This window comes from Oxyura jamaicensis, chromosome Z (assembly GCF_011077185.1).
Source record: "Oxyura jamaicensis isolate SHBP4307 breed ruddy duck chromosome Z, BPBGC_Ojam_1.0, whole genome shotgun sequence".
Classification (NCBI taxonomy): domain Eukaryota; kingdom Metazoa; phylum Chordata; class Aves; order Anseriformes; family Anatidae; genus Oxyura; species Oxyura jamaicensis.
The window spans coordinates 59,759,515-59,773,764 of record NC_048926.1 but is presented as its reverse complement, the minus strand read 5'-3'; the positions used below and the strand labels follow the sequence as shown (position 1 = coordinate 59,773,764).

At 38.7% G+C, this 14,250-nt stretch overlaps 1 protein-coding gene across 5 annotated transcripts in view; it reads right to left on the bottom strand.

The window, feature by feature from the left end:
- Window positions 1–14,250, bottom strand: part of FER (FER tyrosine kinase) — a 196,345-nt gene that overhangs the window by 164,991 nt on the left and 17,104 nt on the right. For all 5 annotated transcript variants that reach the window (XM_035309387.1, XM_035309389.1, XM_035309386.1 and 2 more), the window contains 2 exons: window positions 11,625–11,798; window positions 8,054–8,153 (listed from right to left, as the gene is read on the bottom strand). In XM_035309387.1, the coding sequence (XP_035165278.1) occupies window positions 8,054–8,153; window positions 11,625–11,798 (274 nt within the window). The remainder of the gene's footprint in view (window positions 1–8,053; window positions 8,154–11,624; window positions 11,799–14,250) is intronic.

Genomic DNA, 14,250 nt, shown 5'->3' with positions numbered 1-14,250 from the left:
AGTGGGTATCTGGCTACATTGGAAGCACTCATACTAAATGAAAAGGCAAAGTTCATGCTCAAGCAGATGTTCCCAGCCTATGCAGGTACTTATCTATGTGGTACACATAGTGAACTGCTACCAAGGAATACATGGCAATAGTAGTAAGCAAGTACCCACATGAAGGAGCTTCACCTGAACCCTAAAGCAGGGGGAGCATTTTGGTTATTGGTAACAAGTGACAACAGAATCACAGAATGGCTGAGGTTGGAAGGGACCTTTGAAGATCACCTAGTCCAGCCCCCCTGCCAAGCAGGATCACCTAGAGCACACTGCGCAGGATGCCATTCAGGTGGGTTCTGAATATCTCCAGAGAAGGAGACTCCACAGCCTCTCTGGGCAACCTACCTCAGTGCTCTATCACCCTCTCATATTCAGCCAGAACCTCCTGTGCTTCAGTTTGTGCCCATTACTTCTTGTCCCATCACTGGGCACAACTGAAATGAGACTGGCTCCATCCATTGGACTTGATGATCCTTATGGGTCCCTTCCAACTCGGGATATTCTATGATTCCACGATTCATTGATGAGGTCTCCCCTCAGTCTTCTCTTTCCCAGGCTAAGCAGGGCCCAGCTCTCTCAGCCTGTCCTCATATGACAGGTGCTCCAGTCCTCTAATCATCTTTGTAGCCCTCAGCTGGGCTCACTCCAGTAGCTCCATGTCCCTCTTGCACTGTGGAGCCCAGAACTGGGGACAATACTCCAGCTGTGGCCTCACCAGGGGGCAGGATCACCTCCCTAAACATGGTGGCCTGGGCCTGGGCCGAGGTGGGGGGGAGCCCTGAAGGGACCAGGCAGGGACATGCAGTGTTGTCTGAGTCCTTGGGGCCTGGGCAGAGATTTTGCTTTTCCTTCTACAAGCTTTCCAAAAGCTTCAGTTGTACAATGTGAGTTACTGTCTTTCCAAGGGTAAGTCATAGAGGAAAGTAGGGAGCATTATTCACGAACGTTGATCTTGTAACGCTCTTAAAGAATGCAAAGACGCCATTGTTGCTTCAGACCTAGCTCAGAATTGTCTCTTCTCTCATCTCATTTCCTCTTTAAAACTACATGTTTCCAGGAACTGTTTTCTAACAGCATAAAGAAACAGGTTTTCTGAAACTTGCAAGATTTGCTGCATGATTGGTGGCTGAATCCTACCTTTGCTTGACCTTGCAGTCTTCTTCACATTTCTCAAGCTACATGTGCAGCATTTTTGCCATTAGATTTACATTCTTACATCTTGCAATTTATATTTGTACAGTTTGACATAAATCTTAGAATTCTATCCAATTATCTATTACACACTAAGAACATGACAGACAAAAACTCTGGTCTCAAACTCCTCTCTGCGGTCTCCAGTCTGAGGTGTGGCCAACTTGTTCAGAGCAGGAGGACAACTGGCACGAGTGCGCGTCCTCTTCCCTCCCTTTTCCAGGTGTAACTCAGACCATGATGTACGAGCACAGAACAAGTTACTCTCCTTGAGCACTTTAGAAGGTTCCTTTGGACGTGTCATCCCTGTTTTGGCTTATTCTGTGGTTTATAAAATAAAAATAAATTGCCTTATTTTAAATTAATGTACGACTGTCTGACCTTCATGGTTTACTCTCCAAGAAAAGCCAGGAGCTTAGCTTACAATTTTTTGCAATTTCCTCCATTACAACTTCACTTGGGTATCACAGCATTTGATTTCAGACAAGTTTAAAATTGAAAAGAAAGGGCAAGTATTAGGGCTTTTATTTTACTTAGTTACTTTTTCTAGAATAAAGCATCTATCCTCCTTTGAGAAAGGAGGCAAATATTGAGAACATTTTAGTCATAAAAAAACTTGGTTTATTTTAAAATCTTTTTTTCTTTTTTAAGTCTCAGCAATAAAGCATAAAGCTCCATCAACGCATATAATGATCTATTAGACATTTAACAGTGTTTACGGCAGTAGCTTTTCAAATAATTTCACAGAACTGAATTTATCTTTTCATCTACATATTTTTCATCCTTTCCGGTAACAAAGATAATTCTTCAGTATTTTTCTGTCTCTACATTTGTTTATCAATACAACAAACCTCCCACGTAATCCCTTCCTTATTTATTTCAACTTTGAAGAGACATGTTTTCACAGAGTGTTATTTCATTGTGCCTAGAAAATAATGTTCCTTTACATTATTTGGTTGCATTATTCTACTGAAAACGTTTTTTGTACTTGTTAGTGAGATGATTACGTCTTCATGCAGATCATCTTCTAGCAATATTTTTTTTTAAAGCAAGATTGCAGCTTAGCTCCAGCAGGCAGCTCAGCACCACCCAGCTCATCACTCACTCTCCCCAGGTGGGATGGGGGAAGAGAATTGGAAAGGTAGAAGTGCAAGAACTCACGGTTGGAGATAAAGGCAGCTCACACGGTAAAGCAAAAGCCACACGTGCAAGCAAAACAACACAAGGAATCCATTCGCTGCTTCCCATCAGCAGGCAGCTTATACCAATCTACACAGGACTTTTTATGCAAACTGCTGCAACTAAGCTAGGATTGTTTTGTCTGTTTACTTGTTTCCAAGAAAAAAAGATGCAAGCACAGTGCCCTTATTTAACAGGAGTTCCACCAGACCAAAATCACAAAGACAGAAAGAAGTCAGGAGTCTAAGGTCTTTTTCTTCCCTTTATACCTTGCAAGAGGCTTACATGAACCTGTTTCTTCAACAATGAGAATCGCCCACTTCCTCCTCCACTCATCTTATTCCGGAGAGAAGAAGTTTTTTCCCAAACCTTATCTATCAAATTAATGAGTGCAAGTAACAAATACTTTTCTGATGGGGACAAAAAAAATAAGTTGTATATACTCACAGATTTCAAGTTTACAGAACACTGAAGACCTAAACTTCTGAGCTAAGAGTTGTTTCAATAAAAGATACTTGCTTAATGCATATCAGAAGATAAACAAAGTACAAAAGTAACAAAACAAAACAAAAAGGCAACCTTATGAACTGCTTTCAGACGGCTGAGCTAATAAGCACCACTAGAAAACTCTTGCCAAGCTGTAAGTGCTAGTCTGTGAAGCCTGAGGAGGGCAGGTCCTGATGCTGCATGTCCACTCTGAGTGCAAACAGGATGTCCAAGCTGGTCCCAAACTCCACCAGAAGTCACCAAGACCTCTTGGCACTGCAATTCCCAGAGTTTCCTTCTCTAGAAGCTTTATTTCACACACAAGAAACAGCCCTAGCCCTTGCAAGCATTAGCGTAGTGTCTACGAGTTGTAACCCTTGCAACAGAGTATTCATTTGAAATGCACCCAGCCTGCTGACATCTGTGAATAAGACAGGCCAGTTCAGACAGCAGCACTTGTTTTGTCTTAGGACACGTGACTTCCAGTCAAAAATAAATAAATAAATGAACAGTAAGAGTTTCTCTGACCTCAGCAAAACCTAAAGGCAACACATGCCGCCAGGAAATGTTACGATATAATTTTACAGGCATCTCAGAATGAATGCACCAGCCACCTAGTAAAAGCATTTTCTGACCACTCACCTATCACAAAGAGTAGCAGGACAATAATTTGGTTTAATGAAAGCTTTTTCAACAGCTTCCTTATTTATCATAGATAGAGCTTACACTGTCATGAAACTTCAATATGTACCGCGGAAGTCACATCAGTTCTGAAGTATTAAATGGCAGGGTTCAGAAAGCATTTTTCCAGCAGAGGCAATGTTTTACAGTGTGCTAGGTGTACTGTTACTATTTCTAGTCTCCTCTAAATTGCAACACTGTCAGGGATCACAAGCCAATCTAGGGAAATTTCACATACGTACTTTCATTTTATACTGCTGCAGCAGTATAAAATAACTAAATTATAGATTAAGAATCGATACATTTTTCTTTTATTTCAGATCCATTCTATCATATAAGAACAATACAACATAGTTCCTGTATTCAGTCAGTAATTAACTAGCAACACAAACACAATAAACATCTGTACAAGATGTATCTACAGTAAAATTACAAACTTTGCTGTCTAAAGGTATTATATTCAAATCCAGTATGAGCCTCCCAAGGCCAATTTGGTTCTATTTCAACTTGCGAAAATAAACTGATATAAAAGCATTATTTCACGTTTTAACACCTAATACCAAAATCAGCTATACCAATAGATGCTAAATTCTAAGAATGAGGGTTTTCCATGTATGTTTTTTAAAATGTAAGTAAAAGATATTTATTATTTTTTTTATTTCATGTTATTTATCATTTTCTTACTTAAGCTTTTTTTTTTTCTAATAGTAAATATTCTTTAATCAAAAAAAGAAATCAATAATTTAAAAATAGGAAATCTCCACAAACACACACTGAACTAAATTTAATACAGAAGCACAATTCTGCAGAAATAAAAGTACCTGTGCAAAGAACACCCTTACTTGGAAACTATTAGTGATCCAATCAACTAAGAGTCAAATTGTAACAAGGAATGTCAACAAGTGTTCCCCAGGTTCCAATTTATCAAAGTTTTTAGAACTTTGTGACCTCTTCTTTGGTAAAACCATGTCTTTGCCATTGGGCACAGATTTTGTTTTGTTGTGTTTTCCTGCTGCAGCTAAGCCCACGTGCCTTGCTGTGTTTCTGTACCTTGTTACGCGGCGTCACCGATGTCACTACAGCGCTGTAGGCACAGCATTATACCCGATCTGCAACTGTCACTTGGGACCACTGCTGGAAGAAGTTTACACATCTTCCTTCTCTATATCACACAGTCAAAACATTTCAGAGGGCTGTCCATTTCATTATGGAAAGATAATCTAGTAGTTTTTCTTTTGTGCTTTACTCCCCCTCAGTTTTGCAAAGGACATTTTTACCAAAGGCCTCCACCCCGTAACTTCTAAAACCAGAAGAGGCTTATCAGAATGAACAAGTATTTCCCCAGTTGCTTAAGTATACATCGCTGGGGAGGCACTGGACTAGTTCAGCTCACTGGCTTTACCCCCACCAGCCTGCTTCCCCTCACCGCACATAAAATCATAGAATAAAGGACTCTAAAAGCCAAAATCTGCTCATCAACCAAGTGAGTAGCACCAACCAGATTGCCTGACACACGGGGACTCCACACCCAAGCATGACCCACCAGGCTCCATTTGTGATTGCCATGGTCATCTCTGGTCCACAAAGGAGCAGCACGTCATGATTAAACGGTGTAAGGCCTGGAACACACGCGATGAATTGGTTGTTCCTGACTGACACAGCATGCAGACACTGGTGGTCTTGACAGGGCTACGCAGTCCAGCCTAAGCACCAAGCAGCAGCCAGGACTTTGTGGAGTACCCTCTGCAACTCAGCTGTGTCACCACTTCCCCAGCAGGGACCAAGCAGAAGCACTGCTGCAGGCAGGTTTCCCAGAAAAGCTCCCAAGCCACCATCTCTGCCACCTTTGCATTTCTCAAGATCTGAAGAGCAAAAAACCTTCCATAATGAAGCTCCTGTACCCTTCAGAAAGCAGTTCCATTTTCCTCACTACGGAACAGCATCCCTACCCAAACTCTCCAGCAGCTGCCTTCCCATTGCCCTAACACAAATACAACCAGTAATTAACTGGTATAATTATTCAGTGCTCAACCCTTACTCTTATTACTCTTTCCACAGGTTCTCTTAGCAGTCCTGTTAGCTGCTGGGAAGTAGGACACACAGTAGCTACCGTCTGCCACATTGTAGCTGCAGAAAAAATACTATAAAAATAACTGCTACTGATCAAGAATACTTTTCAATCGTCTCTAACTCTGCCAGTTAAATCCTTTGTTGTAGGTGTTTAGCTCAAAAATTAATTTCACTTTTAATAGCTCAACCAGAAAACATGTAAACATCTGTTTTCCCAGACTAGAGACACACTTGTACCTCTTTCAGTAGCAGCTGTATTGAATTTACTCTCTCAGTAGAAGACAACTTCTCTGTTACAAAAAGTCACCAAATTTCAAAATTGTTCTATCTGCAAAACGGAGAAGTTTCTACATCACCCCACTGTGTAACTTGCTTTGGTTTTCACGTTGACCACTTCCATGCACAGGTGCTGAACAAACTTAAAAATAATCTAGCACGCGCAAGCCCATGAGCAAAGACAAAGCCGTATTTCTCGTGGAGTAGCTGTCCCCTCCTGCTCCAGACAGAAGGAGCAGGGCGCCATCATCGAGATTCAGCTTGCCAGAGGAATGGAGTCTGCAAAGAATCACTTTTTATGGAAATGGAAATGGACTGGCTCTTTTAACATCTTTCTTCTAAGAGCCGGTGGGCAAAGATTTATTTATTTTTCTAACAAAACATTTTTCAGCTTATTTCTAATACCTAAGCAGGCCCTCCCACTGTTCTGGCATGCAATATTACTTCCCTTGTTTTCAGTAATTCTTGAAAGCCTGAAAAACCAATCCAGTTTTTATGTTAACAAGAGGCATATCTCCTAATAGCACATGCTTTGAATAAGCACCAGGTACTCAGCTAAGGCCTGGAGCAATGAAGCGTTGTAATTTGAAGACTTCTCTAACTTGTTCATCTTGCAAGACAGTTTGACAACTTGAGGGTGCAGAAACCCATGAAAATACCACTAACAACACTGGCACAGCTCAGCCGACCTGCAACTGATACACAGCCACAGTAGCTCCTCTACGCTCCCACAACCACACAGGTATTTGTAAACACGAACATGGCCTGAGGTGCAGCAGGGGCAAAACACTTCTGCAATTCTAGGAAGAAAAACCTGCACCGTTTCTCTGAAGGCCAGGGTTTGTTAGAGTAGATCTACAGTAAGACAGTACTGAAAGTTTAATTAACTATGAACTGTACCAATGAAAGACAAATACTGAAGAGAAGCAGAAAAGAGAAGACTGTGGAAAACCACAGAAGAAATAAGTGTCTTAAAAATAGCTTTTGTTTGTTGTCTATCTAAAGAAATATTAATTCAGTTAATCATAACCACATCAAAACATTACAGTTGCTGAACAGCCAAGGCACTCTTTGATTTTAATGGGAAAGTTTCATGCATCAGGAATGCAGAATCAGAGCTATAACAGGAAGATGGGATAAAGAGAACATACTACGCTCCTAACACCCTATTATATTTTCCACCGTACGTACCATATACTCCCAAGTTACATAGTTACTTGGAGATAAATCTCCACATTAAAGTAACATGGAGATGGCAACTGGGGAACTACAAAAGAACAACTCAGTAAGTATTTACATCCTCAAATGAATACATGCATAAATAAAAAAGATACGCTGAAGCTAAACAGTGCTAAGTACAACCTCTCTTATCCCAGGCTGTTTTGTCTTTATAATCACTCATCAACTTCAGGAAGAAACAACCTTTCAGCACTGATAGGGCAATAAACGTAATTTTAGACAGTCATACAAAGGGGTAAAAATGGACCTTGGAATTGTATTTATGCACTGCCATGAAATTATTTTTCTGTAAAGAAAACCTTAGAAAAGCAGGTAAGACCAATTATTAACATGTTCCAATACATGATATAACAAAGTCTCTCATTGATCTAATCATCAGCATAATTCAATGGCAGTCAAAATTTGTGCAGTTTGGACACATCCTTCCCCCCAAAAAAACTTTAAAGCATCTCAGTGTGCAGATGAATTATTTTCCCCTTTTCCTTTCAGATCCATTCTACTAAGCGTCAAGAATTGATATTGATGCCACTGCAGCAACCATAGTAGGTCACAGGATGCTAGTAGGCTGCAGCTGCAATGTACATGAGAAGGAGCTGCAAGCTATTTATCACTATCAACAGTTGGTATGAGCAATTTTACATTCCAAATGCATCCACTAAAGGAAGGACAGAAGGCCTTGAGGATGGGGCTACCGTTGTTTTTTTTTCAAAGGACTATCACTATTTTTATGATTTTTAGAGTACCTCCAAGTACAACTGATGACAATTAGCTTTTCTTACTTACTGAATGAACTTTCACACTGTAATTAAGTTGCTCAAAATAAAATATTACTTTACAATAAATAATAGGAAGTAATAAATAGAAGTAATAACCTAAGTCAGACACATACCTTTAGCCACAGCTTCTTTATACTTTTCTTTGGCAGAATTTACTTCTTTTATTAGTTGTCTATAGCTAGATTTTAGTTTCTCTAGTTCTGTCTTTGTGACCTTCAAGAAAACAGAAACATAAAGAGCAGTAAGAATACTTATCCTCAACATTAAAAATGTTAATTCACTAATGATATGACTGGATTTACTTCCCAAAATAAGCATGTTAACACTTTCCACTGTCTTGAGATAGTCTTAATAGGCTATTCCACAGTGTAACAAAATTTTAAAAAAACCAATAAATGTATGGAATGAAAGAAGAGGCCTGAAACAGAGTCCCCCACGTGGATCAGAGCAGTACAGTGTAATAACTAGAAGAAAATCCAGCTTATTACAAATACTATTCTATTTCAATCAAAAGAGAGAAAAAAACACACCAAAAAAAGATGCTCATTAAACACACTAGATGAAAAAGTTCTCTGCAAAATAAGGAATTATTTTAGTGTCTCAACTACCAAGACAGAAGAGCTTTGGGATATAGCATTTTACATAAACAGTTTAGAAATAGCAACTGTGCATGAACAAATCTACCTGTCATAAGACTTTTATTCATAAAAAGAAAAAGAAAAGAAAAGTGCTGTGGAACAAAGCGCTTGCAGGAGTTTCTCTCCATCAGAAGCAGCTCCACTGATCACAACATTTGTTCAGAAAACTCCAATGAAGTTGACTCTTCTAACCCCAATTTTCATTCACTGTGTGAAAATTAGTGCACTATTCAGAAATACTCACAAATCATCAATTTGATAATAAAAGCTCATAACAAACCAGCCACTGCAAAACCAGAAAGGTGGCATAAATGGTAAAGAAATTTTAAAACTATGACAAAGCAATATACACTCACCATGGAAGGGGAACTTAATCTAATGGAAGCACCCTCACTGTGTTGACAAGGAAACCTGTTGTGCAGGAAAACTGCTCCTCATGCAACTAGCATGAAGAAAAGTGGTGTTCACAATTCTCCCTTTCTTCATCACATCAGGCCCAGATACTGCTATTCTCACCCACAAGAACAACATCTGGAGACTTAATGGAATTCCTTTAAGAGCAAACAAGATGCTATATATAGTTTCTATTTCTGGGCTATCTGTGCAAAGGTTTAACTTAAAGGCAAGGAATTTTGTGTACATTAGTCCCAAATTTTCATCTCATATTTATACATATTTATGCTGTAAATCATTCACAACTGCTGTTATTTTAAATTAATAGAAATGGTTTATGAAAAATAAACTTTATGGCAAATGTATTGTAAAATTGTGTTAAGCAATGGATAAGAAGACAGGATTAGCAAGTAGTGAATACAATTAACATACACGGTAATGAATATGCTTCTCTTAACAAAAAAAATAAATTAAGTTAGGCTACCAATACTAAGAAACCTTTGTAATAACTGTGAAATGAAATTTGCTGATTCTTAAACTGTGTTCTTCCACCAGAGAAAAACAAAGGGCCTCCACCTTCAATTAACTCTCAAGGAGCTGAAATGGTGAAGGATTATCCTTATCTCAATGTACATATATCAAGGAATTGCCCAACTAAGTAGCGCAGTATTCTACATTTTTTTCCCCTCAAAATTCACAAACAAAGAAAAAATATCCAGGATCTTAATGGAAACTGAAATAAACTCAAAGATACAGGTTTTATTGTATTGTGTAAAAAGCATGTGTCCCATTGCCCTTAAGAATTTTATCAAAACAGATTCCTCATTGTGCAGGTCTCTAGGATAAGAAGGTACGACACATAAGTATTTCACCTGGAGGAAAACTTTTTTTTTTTTTTTGCCAAATATCCTAAAGATTATGAACTGCAAAGACACTAATCTTTGCAAGTTTTGGATAACGCCCTGGGAAATAATAAGTATTTTGTCACCACATGGAACAAAAGTAGACCTAACACCACAGAACACAAAAAGTGTTTTGGATTTCTGGGAACCATTCTTTAAGTGTTCCAGTGACACAGAACCTTTGAATAAACAATGTCAGCTAACAATGAAAGAACACATCAAATCTAACCAAAATGTTTTTCAAATGCTTCTTGGGAAAACCAAGAAGGCAGGAGCCGGGGAGCGGGTGGAGGGGAGAAGGGAATTACAAAACCAGTGCTAGTTTATTCATCTTGCATCACCATGTAGCCCATGATTAAAAACAATATGGTTTGTAATTAAATATTTTGGGAGTGCTTAATGTCTTACCTTAAAGCCTTGAAAAAAGTCTTATTTTAAAAAAACTGCATTTTGTTAGAGTTATCTTAATAGCACAATGTTTTATATAGTCTCCGTTAAAGCCCTACCCGAACACCCACCAGTCTTGCTTCTGCTACACTTCATTTCTTTTTATATTTTCTTTCTTTTTCCATTTCTCCATAGAATCATAGAATGGCTTGGGTTGGAAGGGACCTTAAAGATCATCCAGTTCCAACCCCTCTGCCATGGGCAGGGACACCAATAAATATAAATTTAGCATCTATTTCTAACATATGCCACCACTTTCCCTCCATCTTCAATCCTGATTATTTCCAGATGCACCAATCCATAAGCGGATGTGATCATTTGGCCTGTAAATTCTACCAGATAAGCCAGCCAATAAATCAGATAAACCAACCATGCATCAAATAGGATGTACTTCTCATAGCCAATACCTGGGGAAGATGCCAAGATCCCAGTAGATTATTGAATCAGTCCTAATAAAGCCAACATATTTAACATGATATATGTTTAGTAGTTGTTAAGGTTCTTCTCATAACCAGCCCACCAATCTTTTACTCACCAGTCCATGATATTTGTACTACATTACTCATACGTTTTATTTTAATTATTTTACTCCAAATCTATGAGTCTCTGCTGTAAGAAAGAAGAAGCAGTGCTTTCCTTTCTCTCAGTAGACCTTTCAAACTATCAGTTTGCTCTTTGACATTTGCAGCTAACCTTCCCCCAGAGCACCTGAATTAAACAGTGATTTCTGTCAGCTTTACTGGCTAGACATGATGCTTTCAACATCAGGAAGACAAGGGAGTTGTTTTAAAAATGTCCCGAAGAACTCCATCTGCAGCCATAATACTTGGTTTACATGTGATTTATATTTTAGAATAAGGACTAGAATCCCATCCCCACCCAAGACAGTGGGGATTGTCAGGACCACTGAAAAACAAACAAACAAAAAAAAAACACCACCACCACCACTTTTCAGTGTCCTAGTCCCATGGATTTCTAGAGTGAAGTGAAAGCAGAAGAGATGGCACGGGAAAGTGTCACACAGAATCATGCTCTACTGAAACAGGAGCATTTCCAATGTTATCTGTCTAAATAAATTAATGCAGAATGAAGTTTTCCATCTCTGCCTTGTCAGCTAGCAAGGGAACGGAAAACGTGAAGGAGATAACTAAAATTTAAACTAGACAGTCTACATAACACAAATCACAACTTTTACAATAGAAAAAAAAAGCAATCGAACTAAAAAAAATCCATCCTCAAGATATTACTTTTTAAACAAATTTTAGAACTACAACAAATCTATAAAGAACAGTTGAATAAAATACCTTGTACATCTCTGCTTCAATTTGTTGATGAACACCTAGGTAACTCTTCTTCACTTGCTGCTTATCTTTGATCATCATTGTAAGCCTATGCAAAGGCCCAGAATTAAGATCCTCTGCATGTGTCTTCATTATTTTGCTCAGCTGTTCCGTTTGTTGTACGACAAGCAACCAAGACTGTAAAAAAAAAAAAAAAAAAAAAAATCAGAACAGAAAAACAGTCACATATTCTGGCCTACAAATAATCAAACAATGCCAAACAATGAATGCAAACTGTGAGAAAAGATGAATCAATATTTAAAACAATTCAGTTAAAAAAAATAATTAAACTTCCCAGATTCACTTGAGAACTTTCAAAATAAAACTCTTGCTGCTGTACTAAAAGCATGTCTTGAACTTGCTCATAAAGTCCTAAAATAAGCATCACAGACAAAAACACAGATCTGCGTGGTAGCTCTTCAGCACTGTCCTAGCAGTGCTGAACACCCATGAAAGCCTTCTCCGGATTTACCTTCTCAACACCTCTAACAAGCACATGCTGGTGTTATTTGTTCTCCCATTTCCTAGTCCCACTTACTCTGCTCAGTCTGCCTTCTTTGCCCTTGTCTAAACATCTGACAGCAATATGCATTTGAGTTGCTGCTGTTTAAGAGGACACCGTTTGTCTGCTGCTTCACGTAGCTGACAGCATCAGGGCCCAGGCCACCAGTGGCAAAACTCGTGGAGCTAACAGGTTAAGAGGCACGGGCAGCTACTCATCTGTCACAGCAACTGCACAGCCTGCTGTACCCTCACGTTAATAACTTCCTTGGCCATTCTGTCAGTCAGTTTTCAGGACAGCCTAATGCACCGTGGCTTTGAATTTTCATTAAGAACTGTGCGAGGAACACCAAGACTTTCAATGCACAGCAGAAATCAACCGAAAAAAATAGAGTTCAGTTCAAACGCAAGTATTTGTTACCCTAAAGGACCCTGTCACACTTGGCAGATAGGAACAGTATCGGATTCGTTAGGCATAATTCCCTAACAGGCTGCTGTGTTGCAGTTACAATTTCAGAATGGCTATTTCCAAAGCAATTATCAGTTCATGAAGGCAGCTGGTATGCTAGTTCCACTGGCATTTACCTTACTCTTACTAAACATAATCCACCTTCAATCTTCATAATTTACAAAATGGATTTGTTTGGCAGTTCTGGGATTTCCTTGCATCTTATACATAAGCATATATATGTGTTCATATATACACATACAAATCTCTCCATATAAACAAATATTCCCATTTCTACATGACAATGTTGCAACTCAGATTGGATTTTAGAGAACAGAATGAAAGACAGTTAATTCCTGTACACACTGAACCATCTTTAACATTTCCTTTAGCTGACAAACACCGCAGCAACTGGCACAGACCTATCTCAGACTGCCCCAAGCGTGGTGTTGTAACAGCTCACCGACTGCAGCTTCCTGGTTATATCTGAAAAGCGCTTAATCTCTCCATTACAGAGCACTTTCCAATCGACAACAGGAGCCATGTTGCAAAGCTTCATACAATAAAAACAACATTGAACATCTGTATCAGAGCAGGGGATATGGAAGAGTTCGTAACAGCACTCTCAGAAGTCAAAGAGCAGCAAGAGTCACGCGTTTTCTTTAGGAGTGATTTATTACTGGTGAGGCAAATATCGTTTCAATCAACCCTGAGAAACACAGCAAAAGCAGTTCTTCTGCAGGACAGATACTCGAACAAAATACTTAGTTTAGAATTCACCAAACAAGCCCAAGTGAGTCTGAAACACAGTGAAAACCTGTCTATTTAAAAATAAAAAAGTAAATAAGTAATTTGCACATCTTCCCATTCCTTATATCTCTCTTTCCATATTGAGAAAGCATTGGTTAAACAGGATTTCTGTGTATTGTATGATTATCTTTTATCATTTTAAATGGCAAAAGTTAAGGTGAAAAGTTATAATTGGGGAAAGGCTTCAAAAATTGAGATTTATATGGGACAAAAAAACAGCTGGGTGGGGACAGCAGAAAAGGCAAAGCATTTCCTTTCACATAAAAAAAACACAATCCATCAAAAGCAATAAAGTATAATATTGTTAGGTTCAACAGTATTTTTTAGACATATACGCACACAAAAAGCTTATGGGAAGCACTTAAAAATGCTGCTTTTCTGGCATTAGAGGTCCCCGCCACTACGCCTTCCAGGAAGTTTACTGCCTCTGCGTGGAAAAAACACAGGACAGATTTACGCAAACAGCTCTCTCAAAGTGCTTCAAAAAAAAAGGCAGAAAAGATTAGAGAGCTCGGAATTATTTCCGAAACCACGTTTGAATACCCAGAACTGAATATATCGTTACAGTCTTTTAAATCTTAGGAGACGTAAAATTGTAGATTTATATCCCATAATAACTGCGTCAGATTTTGATTCTGTACAATGTCAGAAAGAGGCAAAAAGTGTCACGGAATAGCAAAGTATAGTAGAACAGTAGGAGTAAAATAACCCAACAATAATTCAGGTATTTTAACTGCCCAAACCAGTGACAATGTATCACCACATAACCTTGAAACCCAAGCTGACAGTGCAATTTCAAGGCAAGCCCATACAAAAGACCTATCAGTAGTA